General features: G+C 36.9%; 1 protein-coding gene across 1 annotated transcript; it reads left to right on the top strand.

Annotated features, from left to right (window-relative positions):
* Positions 1-16,798: 16,798 nt before the first annotated feature.
* LOC150110232 (ATP-dependent RNA helicase DDX19A-like) lies at positions 16,799-20,072 on the top strand. Its single transcript, XM_090392256.1, has one exon. It carries the CDS (start codon positions 16,916-16,918, stop codon positions 18,380-18,382), a length of 1,467 nt encoding a protein of 488 aa, XP_090248382.1. The 5' UTR covers positions 16,799-16,915; the 3' UTR covers positions 18,383-20,072.
* The last annotated feature ends 744 nt before the right edge of the window (positions 20,073-20,816 follow it).

Raw genomic sequence — 20,816 nt, 5'->3', positions numbered from 1 at the left:
TGCAATATACTCTCTGAAATTAATTTCTCTGTCCACAATGATTCTTAAGTTCCGTGGCCTCGTCAACTTCTTGCAATTCAGTTCCATTAATATAGTACACAGCGTGTGATCTATAAAAAATATAAAATATAAATCTGGTATTTGGTTTTACAAAATAAGTATAAATACTTTTGGAACTAAAACTCGAAATGCTCAGTTTGTGTTTCTAAGTGTGTGTAATATCCATTCGTTCCCCCATGTGCAATACTAAACGTTCGTCTACAGGTTTTGCATTCAACTTCATCGTTATGTTTTCCTTTTGCAATTAAATTCCATTCTTTTGAATAATCATAATTAAAAAGACACTTTTGTTTTGGCATTGTTAAGGGCTTAAGGAAAGAAACAAAATTTAATTTGCCTTTGTATAATTAATAAAAAAAATTAATTTACCTTTAATTATATATTTATGTATTAACCAAATATCGCATTCGAAAAAGGCAAGATATTATTTTTTAATAATTATTGAAATAATACCCACGCACTGTACCGATACTGCACCGCTAAATGCCCAAATAAGAAATGTTTAAAAATAAGCAAATGCAATATACAGGAGTACGAATGAGGGAAGGAATCAATCGACCGTGAGATGCGGTGATTGAGATTCATTCATTACCCTTGGAGGGTAATGGATGGCAATGCTGTAGCCAATGAAGTTCTAACTGAGGCTCGGCTATTGCTGTTACCCTCCTGCCATGATCAGAGCTTTAATTGCTCAATAACACCTTATCCTACACTGTCCTCTACAGATAACGGGGAATATGAAAAGCATTCTTGCTTCGCCCCTTTAAGCCAGTCCTTATAAGTATAAGGACTACAGGAGTACAAATTGTTGGTAGAAAAAGGTGAAATCAGCTAGGAGATGGCTGGGGGCGCTGGTGCCAAGTGTTTATATATGTGATCAGTGATTTAAATAGTTGTTATGAATAATTCGGAGTGTTGATTCAGATTTTTGATATAAGCGGAAAGCGAAGGTAATCAAGTAGCTGATGATTGTGTTGTTAATTAGTGATTGCGGTCTCGCGATAGTCCTTTAGTGTGTTATATTTTGTGTTTATACGCTATACGGAAATCCTTGAGATCCAGCTCAGGTAAGCATATAAGCATATATTTGAATATTTCAAACATGACCAGTTTAAGTCCCGATGACTTTATCCAATCGTTGGATAAGAAGCTAGCGCTCGACCTCCTCAAAAAACTGTTGAAGAAATTTGAGGTAGAGTGGACACGGTTTCTAAACCTATATTCAGCGACAGACGACTCCACAGAAGGGGACAACTCAACATCAGGGGAAGAAGGGAAGACGAACCTGATAATCTCTGCTCCCACTCCAAACATGATACAGAAACCAATGCACGGAAAAAACGTAAAACAGCGGAGACTCAGATAAACGAGGGGATGGAAGAAGATGCCCCCAACACTGACCTCCTCACGCCCAACAACGAAAAAGTTCCCCCAATTGTTCTACGGGAAAAAGAACGTTGGACGGCCCTTAGGCCTATTATGCAAAACCACCAAATTGCCTATTCTTGGGCAAAAAACGTAGACGACGGAGTTAAAATCCAGCCTACCACAGTAAGCGACTACAGACTCCTCACAAAAACTATGGACGAGTCAAATATTAAATATCATACTTACTCACTGAAGTCGGAGAAAAACCTAAAAGTTGTACTCAGGGGAGTAACAGAAAACATCTGCACAGATGAAATTACTGAAGACCTCTGCCTCCACGATCTCCCACCTGTCAAAGTTAGCAGAATGCTACGGGCTGACAAGAGTCCAATGCCCCTAGTACTCGTTGAGATACCTAACACACACAAGAACATATACAACTTAACAACGATCTGTGGCCTGAAAATCACAACAGAACCACTAAGAAAAAGAGCCTCGTCAAGCCAGTGCTACAGATGTCAGAAGTACGGACACGCACAGAAACTCTGCAGAGCAGACTACAAATGCCTCAAATGTGGGCAAAACCACCCCACAGCAACCTGCTCAAAACCCAGGACCTCACCAGCCAAATGCGCGAACTGCGGGGGCCCCCACCCGACAAACTACAGAGGCTGCTGTCACTACCCCAAGAATAAAACAGACAACAAAAGGAAACAGATATCTGAACCCTGCCCACAGGCACCTGAGTTGACTGCTCCCCAGTTGCCTGACACGCAACAAAAGACAACAAAATACCAGCTCTCACAAGTGGAAAATACCAACAGTCTGGAAAGCCACCGTCGAAGAAGGACATATGCCGAAGTAGCCCGCTCATCCAAATATATCCATCAGGACCAAATTCTTCCAAACATGACAACAGTCATCACAGCCTCATTGGCAAACATGCTTCAAGACTTCAGTAAGTCAAACCCTTCACCAAACTCCACAAAAAGATTTCTAAAAGAAACTCAAACCATATTACCAATGCTTGTTAATGAATAAAACTAGATTAATGCTAGACTCACTACAGATCGCCGCTTGGAACGCCAATGGCCTAAAAAACAAGACTCTGGAACTTCAAGAATTCTCTCACAGATACAACCCTGACGTTATCCTAATTAATGAAACTCATCTAAGACCTGCAGACAATCCAAAACTGAGAGGCTACACACTATACAGAAACGACCGACTGGACTACAGAGGTGGTGGTACAGCCATATTTATCAGGAACTGCATCAGGCACAAGGGATTACTCACCCCCCCCCAACCTTCAACCTAGAACTCACCAGTGTCAAAGTCCACACAAATTCAACTGGAAGACTTAAAATCTACGCCGCCTACAACTCCCCTGCTAAGACCCTGCTATTTTCTGACTTGGATGCTGTACTAGGCACAAATGAATCCATCATCGTCGCTGGGGACTTAAACTCCAAACATCCCTCCTGGAACAGCAGAACCACAAATAAAAATGGCCGTATACTCTTCAGCTACACAGGATTAAACAACACTGTCGTGACAGGACCCAGTGAACCAACCCACCACAGCCCAACTGGCACAGCCGACATCCTAGACATCGCCATTCTACACAACATCAAATACCAGCACAGCATTCAAGCACTGAACGAATTATCATCAGACCACAACCCAATCCTACTTCACTTAGGGAACAAAGATCAGTCACCTCCCCCCCCAAACCTCCATTATCTGGGAGAAACTCAAGAAAGTGCTACCAGAACACATTGGTCCGGTTCCCCATATAAAAGCCAAGGAAGAAATAGACACGGCAATAAAGAACCTCACCAATCAAATCAATAAAGCCATAACAGCAGCCACAGTATCCACGATTACCCACAAACAAAATCGTCTCCCGGAAGAAATCATGGACTTAATAAGGGAAGAAAACAGACAAAGAAAAAGATATCACAACACTCATGCTCCCCAGGACAAAACAGCCCACAACAGATTAAACAAATCTGTCTGAGAAGCTCTTCAGAACCACAGGAACCAACAATGGGACAACAAGCTCACCTCCATCTCCACAGCAGATCATTCTATATGGAAATTCCTAAACAACCTCAGGATCAAGCGCAAATCCCTCCCCCTCTGCAAGCAGAACAGCACCTTGCATACACAGATGCTGACAAAGCCGAAGCCATAGCAAGAAATCTAGAGAAACAATGCAGTACTGCATATGATAACCTAAACAGCCACGTATACAAGATCCATCGTAAAGTCAGGTTCACAGTAAATCGTCCCGATGTCAATCCAAGTCCTATAATGCCTACCTCACCTACCGAAATAATCGGAATCATCAACCATCTCAAGATCAAAAAAGCCCCAGGTCCGGATGGCATCACTAACCAAGTCATCAAGGCACTACCATGCAAAGCCATAGCACATCTGGCAAACATCATAAACTCCATCCTCAAATGGCAGCACTTCCCCCAGTCATGGAAAATAGCTGATATCATCCCAATTCACAAACCAGGCAAAGAACCACACCTACCTGAAAATTACCGTCCCATCAGCCTGCTATCCAATTTAGGGAAAATAGCTGAGAAAATCATCCTCATCAGACTCCAAGATCATGTCAACCAATTAAATAGCATTCCAGAAGAACAATTCGGCTTCCATCAAAATCACAGCACCACCCATCAAATCCATAGACTGGTAGAATACATCACCACAGGATTCAATTGGAATCAACACACTGGAGCTGTCTTCCTAGACATCTCAAAGGCCTTCGATAAGATCTGGCACCAAGGCCTCCTCTACAAACTTATCATTGCTAACCTTCCACTAAACATGATACACCTGATCAAATCATACCTCTCCAACAGGAGGATGCAAGTCAAAATCAATGAATCAGTCTCAACCCAACGGAAAATCCTCGCTGGAGTTCCTCAAGGATCACTGCTAGCCCCGATCCTGTTCAACATCTATATGGCAGACCTCCCTCAAAATCCTCTCACATCCACCATCGCCCTTTATGCTGATGACATGGCTATTCTAGCCAGATCTTGTCAACCACTTCTCGTCACCAAAAAACTACAAGACACCATCCTGAATCTAGAAAAATGGTTTAAAGACTGGCGACTACAATTAAACCCCCAGAAAAGTACAACGATACTCTTCACAAGAAGACGAGCACCCCCCAAAGGAGACATCACCCTGTTCAACTCTAAAATTCCCTGGAAAACTGAAGCAAAATACCTAGGAATACTTCTCGATAAGCGATTATGGTTCAACAGCCACATCAAGAGCATATGCACCAAAGCTTCAAAAGTTATCGCCCAGCTATACCCCTTGATCAACAGACACAGCAAACTAAGCTCAACAAATAAAATACTACTGTACAAGACAGTGATCCGTCCCACAGTCATATACGCCTCCCCAGCCTGGAGCCATACCTCCAAGACAAACATCCTCAAGCTACAAAGACTACAGAACAAATGCCTGCGAATGATTCATCAGGAACGCCCAGATCCACTGGGACATAAATATCCCCTATATCTCTCCACTACTACGCTCCCTAGCAGAAAAATTCTTTATGAAGACATCTATCCATCCAAACCAACTGATACAACAAGCCGGAAACTATGACGGTAATGACTACTGGAAACATAAAAGACCGAAAGCCATCCTAACACCCAACGACGAATAACCACTTCTGCCCACTCAGGGCGAGCTAAAATAGCTCACAAATCTCTCCCATCACTGCTCCCGAAACAGACAACAGGGAATATGAAAAGCGTCAGGCTTCACCCTCTGCGCCATATATGTCCTGCGTCCTGCATATCTATACAGAATTATAAATAAAATTATTATTATTATTATTATTATTCCTGATACCTCCAAGGAGTCCGAAGACTCATCGCGGGAGGACATCTTCAACTGTCTCTACACCTTACCTCTACTACGAATCAACGCCATCTACCGCCCACCTCCAACACCACCACAACTAGTAATTTTTGTCTGTAAATTGCGTGTGTTCTGAAGGGCCAATTTGTATGTATGCGGGATGAAAAACCCGAGTTTCCGGGAGAAAAAACCCTGCTACCTCCGTATGAGATCGGCTAACTCACCATCGATTGAAATCGACCAGATAAAGATTCCTCCCGTCGCGACGAGAATCGAACTTAGGCCTATTCCAATCGAAGGGCGCAATGTACCGTCGTTCTTCCAATTGCGCTACGGAGGCGCTAATCATCATTATGAAAAAATGCTTATCATCATTATGCATATCAAGGATTTAGGCCTAGCGTGGCCTGTTCCGGCCTTAGAAGTCATCGTTGATTCGTTTAAGAGGACGTCCTAGTTTTCTTTTTCCTAATGGCTTGTACTTTAAGGCTTGTTTTGGTAATCTTTCATTTTTCATTCTTTGAACGTGTTCCATCCATTTATGTTTATATTTTTTAATTTTTTCTATTACTGGTTCTTGGTTTAATTCTTTCATAATTTCTTCGTTTCTTTTGTGATCAAATAGGGTATACTTTGCAGTTTTTCTCATAAACTTCATTTCTGCTGTTGTTAATCTTTGTTTGTCTTTTTGTTTTATTGTCCAGATTTCACTTTCATACAATAAGACTGGTAGGGCTAATTTATTGTATACTTTTAGTCTGGTTTGTTTTTGAACTAGGTTTGGTTTAAATATAGAGTTAATTACACCTGTTATTTTTAAATATTTTGCAATTTTTAGGTTTATATCTTTTTCATTTTTATATGTGATCGTACATCCTAGGTAGTTAAATGAATTCACCTGTTCTAAGATCTTGTTATCCATTACTATTTTTGTTCTTGCTGGATCTTGTCCTTTAAAGGCCATAGTTTTTGATTTTTCTGTTGATATTATCATAAGATAATCTTTGGATATCTCATTAAGATCTAAAATAGGTAGTTTATCTTCAAAATTATTATTCGTTCGTCGGCAAAGAGGAGTGTGTTTAAGTTTACTGTAGGAGAAGGTTTAATTCCTTGATGTAAATTTTTATTCCATTTTATTATTATTTCATTTAAATAGATATTAAAAAGAGTTGCTGAGAGGGGACATCCCTGTTGGACTCCTTGGTTTATTTCTCTCGTATATGATAGCTCGTGATTTAATCTTATTTGTATTTGATTATTTTCATATATACTTGTGATAGCTTTTAGGATATTATTTGGTATTTATCTTTCTTTTAATATGTTAAATAATATGTTTCTTTTAACTTTGTCAAATGCTTTTTCAAAGTCAATAAATGCAATGTGTTTCTAAATTGTATTCTCTTCTTTTCTCTATTATTAATTTTAGGCAAAAGGCCGGGTCTATACATGATCGTCCTTTTCTAAATCTATTCTGTACTTCTAGAATAAAGTTTTCGGAATATTTCATTAGTTTGTTATTTAAGATTATGCTATATATTTTGTAACGGGAATTTAGTATACTGATACCTCTATAGTTTTTAGGGTGATCTCTATTACCTTTTTTAAAGATAGGAATCACAATTCCTTTTTTCCATTCTATTAGGATGGGAGGGGGTACCAGTTGAATAAATTTTATTTAAAAATAATAAGAGTCTTTCTTTGAATCTAGTTCCTGCATATTTATATAGTTCTGAACCTAGTTTATCTTCTCCAGGTGATTTTCCGTTTCTTGTTTCTTTCAGGCTGATTTCTAATTGTTCTTTATTTATTTTCTTTTCATCTTCGTTAATTGTTTGCCAATTGTCTTTTTTAAAATATTTGTCTGTCCACAATTCTGTGTAGTAATTTAGAAATTCTTCTAATTTCAATTCAGTGTTTAATTTTATGTTTTCTTTGGTATCTGCCTTTAAGTGTTTTAAAATTTTATATACATTGGGTCTTATTTTATATAAATCATGTTCTAAATTAGAAACAAATTTGTTCCATGATTCTGTATGTCTTTTTCTGACTTCTCTTTTAGCTATGGCTCTTATTCTTTTATGTTCTATTTCATCTTCTAATCTTTTACTGCTTAACCATTTGTGATAGGCTTCTTTTTTCTTTTTGATTATTTCTTTCATTGTATCATCCCAGATCATCCGTTTTTTCCTTTTATTGAATTTTTTGGTCTTTCCTAAGCTTTCATTTGCTGCAGCATTTAGTATCGTTTTTATATTAAGCCATTCTCTTTCTATTTCTTCATTTTGTTTTATTTTATCTAGATATTGGTTAATTCTTTGTTCATATAGCCATTGTACATTTGTGTCATTCAATAGTCTAGTTTTATAAACAAATGTTTCAATTTTTTTTTCTGTTCTTGTTACTAGTAGTCATTTAGGTGGTAATCTTAATTTTATTTTAACAAGGAAGTGGTCACTGCTTATTTCATATCCTCTTTGAACTCTAACATCTAGTGAAAATTTTGATGTGTCTTTTCATTTAGTATAAAGTAATCTGATATTGATTTCCATCCTCTTGCTGCCCAAGTATATTTATGTATGTCTTTATGTTTATAGAAGGAATTCATTATTTTTAGGGTATTATAAACTACAAAGTCAATCAATTTTTTACCATTCCTGTTCACAGTATGTTCTCCATGCATTCCTATATTATTATTAATTTTCGTGTTTCCAATTCTTGCATTTAAGTCTCCTGCTAAAATTATGTAATAATTTTTATTTATTTTATTATGTATGCTTTGTAGCTGATTATAAAAATCAATATTATCTTGTTCTCTTCCCTCTTCTGGGGCATATAAACCAATTATTGTTAAATATCCTCTATCTATTTTTATTCTAGCTTCTATTATTCTTTCATTCCATAATTTATAATGTTTTATCTGTTTTGAAAGGGAGTTATGAATCTAAATCATGACTCCTGCTTGTGCTCTTTGGTCTCTGTCAATTCCACTGTATATCACATTAAAATTTTCAGTTCTCATGGTTCTTTTTAATTTCTTTTTTGTTTCAGTGATTACTGCTATTTTAAAATTTCTTTCATTTAATAATTGGTCTAATTCTATTTCTGTATATGCTATTCCTCTTATATTCCAGTTTGCTATGTGTATTATATTTTGTCGTTTCCATTTTTGTTTTACCTTTTTTATTCCAGGGTCGTTTCCTATAGATTCAATCCGATTATCTTTTTCTGTCAGCTTACTAGTAGAATTATGTTCTCCATGTCAGGGGACTAGCCTGAAGATGGAATAGTTCAGTGGTAGGGCTGCTACCTTAAGGCTTCTGAACTAGCCTTCTTCCGAATTTAAACTCATAGGAGGAATAGTGTATATTGAAGAGGGAAAGAGTAGGTTATAGAGAAATTATAGTAAGATTTATAGAGAGGGCATAGTTGTAAGGCCAGAAATGAAAAGATCCCATGGCCCTCGAGTACTCTAATAGCATAGGGGTCATAAAATAAGAAGAGTTTGCTGATAATGCCTTATAGGAAAGATTAAAGTAAGTGGATATCTTCCTCAAGTAGAAGGAGAGGATAGATCCAGCTAGGGGTCCATGGGAGTGCTGCTTCTCTTACAGTCAAGATGATTGTCCTTTATGGCCCTGTTGGTCCACGAGTCCTCATTCAGTATATTCGGACCATCCCACCATATATACACACACGCACGCACGCGCGCGCACACACACACACATGGTGGACTCCCCTATCCGCCACCCAGGGGACGGGCTCTCTAGGGGTTACAGGGTCCCCCGAGAGATAAAATGCTTATTGTATATAAAAAGAGACCGACGAAAGGGTTCCTCGCCGCAATAAACTGTAAACAATTAATTTCCTCGAATTGTCAGCTTTTTATGGGTTACAAATCAATTTAAGTTGGATTACTCCAAAAGAATATTGAACATTATAATTGCTTAACATAATATTTATAATTTTATCTTTTCATTAAAATACGGGACATTAGGCTGTCCATACAAGCCAATGGGGATAAAATTCGACGTAGAATACGGGACAGTCCCGTATATACGGGACATCTGGCAAGCCTATTATAGCGAGTAAGTTACTAAGACAAGACATACCCTTCACAAAACCATGTTGCTCCTTGTAGAGTATTATTTCTCTCCATCCAGACATGAATTGTAATTTTTATCAATTTCTCCAAAACCTTAATCACCAACACTCCAGATATACTGATTGTCCTATAATTTATTATTATGATTATTATTATTATTATAAAAAACCTCCATGGAGTCGGCTCATCGTGGGAGGTCCACACTGTTATATGCACAGTTTATCATACTGCGCCATAAATATATTCACTGTCTCTGCGCTCACGACACTCTCGGGCAATGCATTCCAATCACTCACCACTCTCCATGCAAAAAAAACCCTGCTCCTCACTCCCTTGCTCACACCCTCCTCACCCATTCTGTGCAAAATCTCTTCGACATTTATCTAGTAATAACCTCTTATCAGCTTACATGTCTCGATCATATCCTCCCTCCTCCTTCTATCCACCAATTTCTGCAAATTGCATTTTGTCACTCTGTCTTCATATTCTACATTCCAGAGACCAGAAACCATCTTAGTCAATCGCCTCGAACTTTTTCCAACGTATCTTCATCTTTTTAAAAACCAGGTGACCAGATCTGTGCACAGTAATCCATATATGGCCTGATCAAAGCCTTATACAAAAGAACCATAACATCCTTACTTCTACAAGTCAGTGTCCTCGGCATCATTCCCATTATGCGCTGTGTGGACTTCACAATTTTAATAACATGTCCCTGAAATTTGAGGTCCTTGTCTAAAATCACACCAAGATCTCTCATCTCCTCTACCTCTTCCGAGATATTTCCATCGATTGTGTACTTTACATCCCATCTCTGCTTCCCAAATTTCAAAACCTTACAATTTGAAACATTGAATTGATATCCCCACTCATTTCACCATTCAGCCAGTGTATTCAAGTACTCTTGGAAAACTACAGCATTCGCTCTACTCCTAATAGCTCTCTCCAACTTTGCAACATCTGCAAACAACTGCATATCACCATTCAGACCTCTTCATATATCATTTGCATACAAATTAAGCAGCAATGGACCCAAAACAGACCCTTGAAGTATACCACTAATAACTTTCCTCTTCTGGGATATCACTCTTCCATAGACAACTCGCTGATACCTATCAGACAACCAATCTCCAATCCAGCAAACTAATCTATTGTTCAGCCCCATCCATTCCAATTAAATTACAAGCTTGTCGTGTGGCATTTTATCAAACGTCTTTGCAAAATCTGAATATACCACTGTATATGCAACACCCTTATCCAACGCACTTGTCACTTTATTATAAAAAAGTAAGCAGATTGCTAAAGCACGATCTTCCTTTAGTAAATCCATGCTGACCGCCGAAGAGTATTTTCCTGTTGTCAGCCAGCAAAGGTTGGTCGATTGGTAGAGCCTCTGCTATTAATGGCTCATGTAAGCAAGTTTGAGCGCGGATAGTAGTTAGAAGGGGTTCAATCGTTCGATGCTGTTGGCACACTCTCCCTCGATGAGTCTTTGGACTCCCTGGAGGTGTCAAATAATAATAATAATAATAATAATAATAATAATAAAACCCAATTCTGAATCTTAGTCCTAACATCTCTAATACCTTAACGAGAACTCTAGACACACAGACTGGTCTATAATTCAAGGCCTTACTCTTATCACTTTCCCTTATGAATTGGAACAATTTTACCCTCTTTCCACTCTTTTGGAACTTGAACCAAAAGTGAGAGACTCACGTTGAAAAGATATGCAAAAGCTGTTGTTAACTCTCTGGTACATTCCCTGAGCAACGTGGTGGAATAGCATCAAGTCCCACAGCTTTATTTACATCAAGTCTATTCAGTTCCTCATATACCTCCTGTTCATTTAATAACAGTTCCTCCTCCTACTACTTTCATACTGCTTTCAAGTTTTCCATGATGTCACATTCACAAGAATGAAATACCTTTAGAAATTGCTCACTAAATATCTCAACTATATCCTCCACTGCAGTTATCATTCCTCCATTTTCATCAATCCATCCCATCCTACCATAACCATTCTTTCTTCTACTGGCCACATATCGAAAAAAACTCCTTAGGACTTTTTTGGCCTCTTTAGCTAACTGCTGCTGATACTGCATTTTTGGTACCCTTATCAAGCTAGTCACCTTTCTTGCCTGCTCTTTGTACCTTTCATGCAACTGGTTGTTATAAATACTTATTTTGTTTTTCTTCCATAATACCTTTTTCTTCCAGATTGCATATCATATTTCTTGATTCATCCATTTTACACCTATTTTATTTACCCTATTAACCTTTGGAATACGCTCTGATATTGCCTCCAACAAATAGTTCTTGAGTATGGCTCGAGCGGCATTGATAGCCTTTCTATCCAGTTTCTCTTTCCAATTTATTATCGCAAGCTGTTTCCTGAGATTTTCAGAATTACCAGTCTTATAATTCCATATTTTTCCCTTTCTAACAGACGTCCTGGAATGACTGGTCACCCTGCAAGTTATCACCTCGTGGTCACTCTCACCAACTGATGGAAGATTTGACACCTCATTTTTAATAACATCATCTGATGAGATGATCAAATCCAATACTCTTGGATTTGATCATCTCATTTAATCTCAGGGGATTTAATCTTAGGGTAGGCGAGTTGAGTAGACGATTTAAGAATACACACTACGTAGTGCATACGACCTAAGACTGAGAATATGCAGTGATCACCAATACATGATATCCATGATCTCTGGCCCGGCTCGGGCAATACTTCATTCGAAGTATCGTTGCCTTTCGTTCAAAAATGGCCATGATTCCCGAGAGCTAGAGGGTGTTCCCACCTCATGTGACCGCTAATTCATAAGTAGTATAGAAATAGAAGACACAGCACAATATAAATAAAATAATAATAATAAAATTTAATTCGGAAAAGATTTTTGGAAAATTTTCTAGTTTTTTTTCTTTTTTGTGGGGTTGCAGGATCCCTTGGCCCCCTCCCTGGGTGCGCCCATGATCATCATCATCATGGAACTACTGTCTTGATGTGAAGAACTGGCAAAAGGTGAAACTGCAGCTCCAAGTAATTGGAGTGAGACACCAGGTTCGATATCTTTTATCATACTTTGTGCAACTTGAGAAGAAGTAGATAATTCAGGTGATACAGAACATTGAACTAATACTTGGCTATCTGTACTTGGCCCTGATTCTATGTCATTTGAATGAGTTTCAATTAACTCAACAGTAATAATAACAGGCATCATATTCATTACTGGGGTTAACATTGGATCTTAAAGCAAACTGTCAAAAGATGTTGTCACCGCCTGTGATTGATCCTCGTGTACCCTCCTTTACGTGCTGCCTAAGGTAATTGTCTTTCAAAAACAATAAAAATTAATTTTCTTTAACCCCAGATGCAGTCTCTTGCTTCCAATCTATATTACCATTATTAAAGTCACTCATAATGATCACTCGTTTCTTTCTAGCTAGGCCAATTTGACAATACATTTCCTTCTCATTACTCTTCATATTACCAGGTCTATAGCAACACCAACTAAATATTTCAACCTGTTTACTTCTACCTCACACCATAGTGCCTCAAAACCGTGGCCACTATTTGCACCTTGCAAATCCACCTTAGATGGGCACAACTCATCTGTTACCATTAACAGTACTCCTTCTTCCTTTCTTCTCTGTATATCTTCACGAAAAATATCATATCTGTTCATCTCTATTCATGTCAGGATGTCATCATCATCTAACCACGTCTAACTTATATCAACAATTCTAGGGGCGAATAGACTCAAGCAAAGCAACAATTTCGTTCCCCTTATTTCAAATACTTCTAGCATTAGCGAATAAACATAAGAAATCATTAGTGGTTCTAAACGTTCTATGAACGTCACTCCTACGATGTGACTCTTCAGTACCTTCCCCTCACTTCCTCTATATTACCACTAATTCTACAACTTTCTTCACACCTAAACTCTCCCCACCCATCCCCGGCCATCTCGATTTGTGCTTTCCCGCTCATGAATTCACCTCTGAATTCAGCATCCGCATGTTTCATAAAGTGTCTCCCTGTCCCCTGACCCCCCCCCCCCTTGTTTCCCTGTTTGTGTTGTACCTCCACTCTCTCATTTACTTCATTCATAATATTCACCTCCCCATTTGCAAGTGAGCAAATACCTCTCCCTACCCTGCTTTTTTGCTCTTTCATATCAACTAGCACCACCTCAGATCAATTCACTACAGTCACCTCTCCTGCCAGCAACAATCTTTCCAGCCGACTCACACCAAAACCATTTATATGTAGCCCATCTTCTTTATACAATTCCATCCATCCCTCAAATTCCTTCCACACATTCACAAAATGTACTCCATTCTCCTCACATAACCGCGCTAACATATGATTCATAATCTTTGCCCGCCTCCTCAATTCATGACTACGTTATGCAACATAGTCATGAAAACGTTATGCAATGAATACGTTGGTAACACTCTGACTACCTTTCCTACCACACTGTTAACTTTTACTCTCCTTAATAATTTCCTTATATCCAATCTGGCATTTTCCTTGTTCTCATCCAAATCATTTGTTCCTGCTACAACCACCAACTGTTGTGCTCTTTTATTCCTCATGTCCAACGCTTCAATTACCCTTTCCATTCTACCACCAGGAAAACAAACCTTATGCATCTTCTCGTTCACCGCCTCTAATAATGGAATCTCCATAGAGAACCACTCTCGAATCAATTGATATATCTCTCGCATGGCCATCTTTCCTTCTACTCTTTTTTACTCTTCCATGTATGTCTGTAATTCTTTTCATTTCATTTCGCATGCCGTTCATCTCTTGCCTCATCATCATCATCATCATCATCTCTGCTTTCACATTCGCATTCAATATATATTCCTATCTGACATTTTCATGTAGCTTCATATTATGTCTTTGGATATTTTTGGTTGTGCAGCATCTTACAGCAGACCTCACACTGATGTTCTGACGAGGATATCCAAGGATAATTAATTGACTCATTTTCTTCTCCTGAGTGATAATCTGATCTTGTAGCGGAAGCTACTGATCATGTATTTTATGAATGTTTTGCATAACAGCAGTAGGCCTGGATGTATCCCAAGACATCATCATCATCAACAGTGGCGCACTCAGGATTTAATCTTGGAGGGGGTCGAGTACTCTTGATTTAATCTTAGAGTTGGGGGAGCGAGCACTCATGATTTAATCTTAGGGGAGGCGAGTGGAGTAGATGATTTAAGAATACACACTACGTAGTGCATACGACCTAAGACTGAGAATCTGCAGTGATCACCAATACATGATATCCGTGATCTCTGGCCCGGCTCGGGCAATACTTCATTCGAAGTATCGTTTGCCTTTCGTTCAAAATGGCCATGATTCCCGAGAGCCAGAGGGTATTCTCACCTCAAGTGACCGCTAATTCATAAATAGTATAGAAATAAAAGACACGGCACAACATAAATAAAATAATAATAATAAAATTTAATTCGGAAAAGATTTTTGGAAAATTTTCTAGTTTTTTTTTCTTTTTTGTGGGGTTGCAGGATCCCTTGGCCCCCTCCCTGGGTGCGCCCATGATCATCATCCTCATGGAACTACTGTCTTGATGTGAAGAACTGGCAAAAGGTGAAACTGCAGCTCCAAGTAATTGGAGTGATACACCAGGTTCGATATCTTTTATCATACTTTGTGCAACCTGAGAAGAAGTAGATAATTCAGGTGATACAGAACATTGAACTAATACTTGGCTATCTGTACTTGGCCCTGATTCTATGTTATTTGAGTGAGTTTCAATTAACTCAACAGTAATAATAACAGGCATCATATTCATTACTGGGGTTAGTATTGGATCTTAAAGCAAACTTTCAAAAGATGTTGTAACCGCCTGTGATTCTTTAATTTCTATTATTATATCTTCACTTTGTAGTGATCCTTTTACCAACACTGAACTCTGTATAGATGGAAATGAGTTCTGAGTTGAGCCGGGATATATATTTGATTTAGAAACAGAAATCTCATTTAATGGATAATCAGTTCCTGACACTTCCAACCTTCCTTCACTTGTGAACGACTTTATTGACCTGTTGGTATCTTCTGGTTTATCTAATTCATTTACTTTTGATGGCATATTGGTCTTCATGTCTTTACTGTCAGAACCACGAAGATATCTCCGAGGTCTTCCTCTTTTCTTCTTAATTACCGGTGGCAATTCTGTGGTGTGTTTTTTTGGTTGCACCTCAGCAAGTAACAAGGCCTGGTTACTTGAGCTATGTTCACTCTTCTCCTAAATATCAATACTGGAAGTATCCTGCTGTGCAACTTCTGTACAGATCTCAACATTTAGCAGCACTAAGCAGCATAGAAAGTTGGTTCTGCGAAATGATCACTTCACCCTTGTACATAAAATCTATTATCATTTTTAAATCCATGTATTTTATATCTGAGAATAACAACTGGATGTTTACAAGAGTTTCGTGAAATATGCCATAAAAGAAAGAACTGCAGGCAGACAACACTATTTTATGTGCTTTAAGTCTTTTACTTTCTCATACTAAAGTCACATCTACAAAAGTTTCAGTAAAAAGTAATTCATCAAAAGTATTAGTACATTGACATGGTGATTATTCCTTCTTAAACAGATCTGATGAGCCTCCATAATTTTGCTATTCTCTCTTGGAGTCCCCCTTATGCAGTGGAATTATGTCCCCCTCTTTCCACTCTATTGGAACTTTACTAGAACTGAAGCTTAAACTTTAACTATTATAACAGTTCAAAAATCGATACAACTAGTCCAAGGACTCATCGAGACGGTACTCGACTTCACTCCGCCACACATCTCACGTCTCCCCTACTTCTTAAATCTACTTTTACACACAACTATCATCAACGCCACCTATTGCCCATCATCACCATCCAACTAGTTTTTTGTCTCTAAATTGCGTGTGTTCCCGAAGGCAGATTTTCTTGTGCTCGTGATGAAAAAACCAAGTTTCAGGGAGGAAAAAACCCTACTGTCTCTATACTCGCCTTCAAATGAAAAGCCCATATAAAAATTCCTCTCGTAACGACGAAAATCGAATCTAGGTCTCTACAATATTTATTCATAGACAGGAGCATATAATTCTGCTGACATCGGATATATCCATTATAAATCCCAGTATGTATTGTGTGAATGGTGGAATCATCCATTGGAATTCTGCTCTGATAAATCATTTTAAACTGATAATCTGGTGTTAACTCGCTATTTTTAAAAATAATTTAATTTTATATTAATATTTTGCTGCGCTAATTTACCATCGGGTTAAATAAAAATTTTTGTTCACACGGTGGGTGTCGCTCCAGTCGAACAATCAGGCGTTTCTTTTTACTGCAAGCGTAAGTCACACGTTGTGTCATCGTTGATAAGTTTGGCAAATGTGAATTTCTTTTTGTTAAAATTTGTTGATCGTGAAAACATTTAATTAACAATAACAGCGATGTCTGGTGATTGGGGAATTTCTGCTGATGAACAAGAAAAGTCTCTTGCAAGTAAGGTAGTAAACTTAAAAATAGAGAGCAATGAAAATGCTACAGTTCCTGATAATGCTACAGTTGTCCCTGAAAGCGCTACTAATGATGTTGTTTCATCACCTTCAGAAGAAACAGGAGAAAGTGAACCAGATGTTAATCCAGCTGAAATATCTTTAATGAGAAAAATTTTGAGGTCAAATCTTGTCCATACGAATCACTCTGTGGAGGTTCAAAGAAAGGATCCGAATTCACCCTTGTATTCAGTCAAAACATTTGAAGAACTTAATTTGCCCCCGGAGCTATTGAAAGGCCTTTATGCCATGGGATTTAACTCTCCATCCAAAATACAGGAAACTGTGCTACCATCTCTTCTTGCTGATCCACCTACTAATGTTATTGCCCAGTCACAGAGTGGAACAGGAAAGACAGCAGCTTTCCTTTTGGGTGGCCTTAGTAGAGTTGATACCGCCCAAAAGTTTCCACAAGTTTTGATATTATCCCCAACCTTTGAATTAGCACAACAGACTGGATGCGTAGCAAAACTGATGGCACAGTACAACCCTGAAATTGGTTTCAAGTTTGCCGTGAGGGGAGAAGAAATTCCGAGGGGCGAGCGGATTCATGAACAAGTAATAATTGGCACTCCAGGTAAAGTTTTCGATTGGGCTGTACGCTTTCGCTTTTTTGATGTGAAAAAAATTAAGGTGTTTGTTTTAGATGAAGCAGACGTAATGATTGCAACTCAGGGTCATAGGGATCAGTCAATCCGTATACACAAGCAGCTATCAAAAAGCTGTACTGTTCTGTTATTTTCTGCTACCTACACCACTGAGGTGATGGAATTTGCAGAAGCAATTGTCCCAAACCCTGTAATTTTTCGATTGAAAAGAGAAGAAGAAAGTTTAGATAATATTAAACAGTATTATGTTATATGCCGTAATGTGGATGAAAAATTCAGTGCTTTGTGTAATATATATGGTGTGATATCTATAGGACAAGCCATAATCTTTTGCCATACACGAAAAACTGCATCTTGGTTGTCAGATAAGATGACAAGGGAAGGTCATGCTGTGGCAATGTTGTCTGGAGAATTAACTGTAGAACAACGAATTTGTGTTTTAAATAGATTTAGAGATGGGAAAGAAAAGGTTCTCATTACTACCAATGTATTATCTAGAGGTATTGATGTTGAGCAAGTAACACTTGTAATTAATTTTGACCTTCCAATAGACTTAAATGGACGAGCAGATTGTGAAACTTATTTACACCGAATTGGTCGTACTGGCCGTTTTGGAAAATGTGGCATAGCCATCAACATGGTTGATAACAGAAGCTATGGCATTCTGAAAGAAATTGAAGACCATTTTGGAAGAAAAATTCATAGACTAGATGCTGAAGATGTTGATGAAATAGAGAAAATAAATCAAGAATAATATGTTTTCTTACTGTAAATGAAATTGAAATTGGCAGTTTTATTAGGTGTAAATATATGTACAATTCAGTTTCTGTTAGTAAAAAAACAGAAATTAATAATAATAAAAAACTTTTTGGGGGGAGGGAAGAGTGATTTCTCACTAATGTGAGTTAAAAGAATACAATCATTGGTTTTGAGCCTTTTCCCACTATATCATTTTCATTTATTATTCCTTTGAATACTTTGAGATGGCCTCTATTTAGATCTGCCCAGATGTTTTATTCATTTCCAAAGTGAACATTGACAAATATTTTATGGGAGTTCAAAATAGAGTTACAGTGAAATATTTCATTAAAAACATGTAATAATTTATATATTTGACAACTGGTCTGTTTTAATACTGAAGTGTATTTGATAGAGATAAAAAAAAAACATACATCATGGTAAATCAGGACTGCAATTTCAAAAAATAAATAATAATCTTGTTTTCTCTATGCATTAATATTTTTATCTCTTAAAATTTTCAGTGGAAACAATCTGTGAGAAATTATTTGTATGTGTTTTATATTTTTTTTATTAGCCAGTACATAGTGTTCAAGGCTTTACAAACACTAATGCAAAATAATTGAAAAACATGCTAATGGTCATAGTGGTGTGATAGCATGTGTATATGAAAACTGCTACTGATTTGAAGTTTTGAGAGAGACAGGTAATTCCAAGAATATCATGTTAAATAGTTATGTACGTACTGCACACTGAGCTTCATTTTTTTTTTTTTTTTACATTAGTTAAGAAGAATCTTGAAAACTAATTCTACTGATGCTGTATCATCTTTAGTGTAATATTTTGATAATATTCCAAAAAAATAAATAAATGGTATATAGGCAGTAACTCCACTTTATTATTTATTTCACTGACAGAAATGTGGATTTCACCACATTGAATTTCTGGCTTAATGTTTTTTTTCATATTCTGAGAAGCTGTTATGACATGCTAAATAACATGCTGTTATTATAAAATGACATGCTGTTTGTACTGTGAGCTGTATTGTAGGATTTTGTCTCTATTTGAGACTGGTTTATTTGCCTTCATTTGAAAAGCTCATACAAAGGTTCCCTCAGATGCAGAGGATATAAATTTGTCATTCCAACCAAAAGCACATGTCACCTTCTGACTGCTCTACAGTGATGCTATGCTACCGAAATATATGGCATGCCAGCAGCAGCATATATATGTATATATATATAAAATATTAAAATATTATATATATATAAAATATTAAAATATTATCTTTCAAAAAATATATAGTGTATTAAATCTCTTTTGTTTAGAGATAGGTAATTCTAAATGCAAGTTTTAATACTTGAAGCATTTTTTTAAGTATAAAATTATTCCCTTTGTAATATGAGATTTCATTGTTAATCAGTCTTAATGGCTTGTCATATAAATATTCTTTCACAGACCATGAAGAAATTAAGAATTAAACCGGTTTTGTGATATTTTCCATAGATATAATAAATTTTATAATTTAAAGCCTAATTATGTATAATTGAAATTATCTAACTTGTATTATTTAAGACATATACTCAGTTATTAAAAATATTTGGATTTAAAGATTTTTTTTTTTTTTGCAAATGGTATGATTTTAATATTGTTTTAATATTGCTTTCATTGTAATCTGATGCCAATAAATTATGATATTTTATTACTCTTGTTTGCTTTTTATCTGAAACTGCATTGTAAAACATTATTCAGAAACTTGGGAGGTGTCTAAAAATCATTCTGGAGAATGATCATGTGAGATAAGAACAGAAAAAAAATTTTTTTTTTAAACAGCCATTTTAAAAATTAAAAGTGGTAAGAGTAATTTAAAAAAAAATTCAGAATAATGAAACTTTGGAAAAAGTGTGAGAAAACTCGGGGGGGGCCACAAGAGATTAAATAAAAGCTATCCATAAAATAATTATCTGTTGAACCACATAGCCAGTTTGGACACACACACACATGGATTAAAGTTGCATGTGATTATTATATTATATATTATTATTACTATTATATGATGCCTCCAAAATGACATTTTGAAATCAAGGATGAAAGATGGTATTGATTTCACTATCACTAAATGAAATGAATAAGTGAAATCACTAAAAATCAAACTGAATCGGTAAATGATAACCTAATACTGATATGCTATTCAAATAATTTAAATGAGCTTTCTAATGCATGTTAAAAGACATTTCATGAATCAATAAGACATCATGGGCAGTATCACTCAATAAGAACTTTTTCTTTTAAGGTTACATGGTGGTCAGTATTCATTGTGAAGAATTTATGGAGACCAAACATCTTATGTTGTACCTTAAACCTATAAAATTCAGTGATAGCCATGTCTTGTTCATCCACTTTTGTATAATCCAATTCCATTTTATATCTCCATCTCTTTTCTATTTAGC

The sequence above is a fragment of the Typopeltis vanoorti genome, chromosome 1 (genome assembly GCF_054136105.1).
Source record: "Typopeltis vanoorti isolate ZY-2024b chromosome 1, IOZ_Tvanoo_1.0, whole genome shotgun sequence".
Classification (NCBI taxonomy): Eukaryota; Metazoa; Arthropoda; class Arachnida; order Uropygi; family Thelyphonidae; genus Typopeltis; species Typopeltis vanoorti.
The sequence above is the reverse complement of the archived record's forward strand: the minus strand, read 5'-3'. Positions and strand labels throughout refer to the sequence as shown.

Coding starts and splice junctions, on each gene's coding strand:
- LOC150110232 (XM_090392256.1), top strand. CDS start 16,916: ATGTCTGGTGATTGGGGAATTTCTGCTGATGAACAAGAAAAGTCTCTT.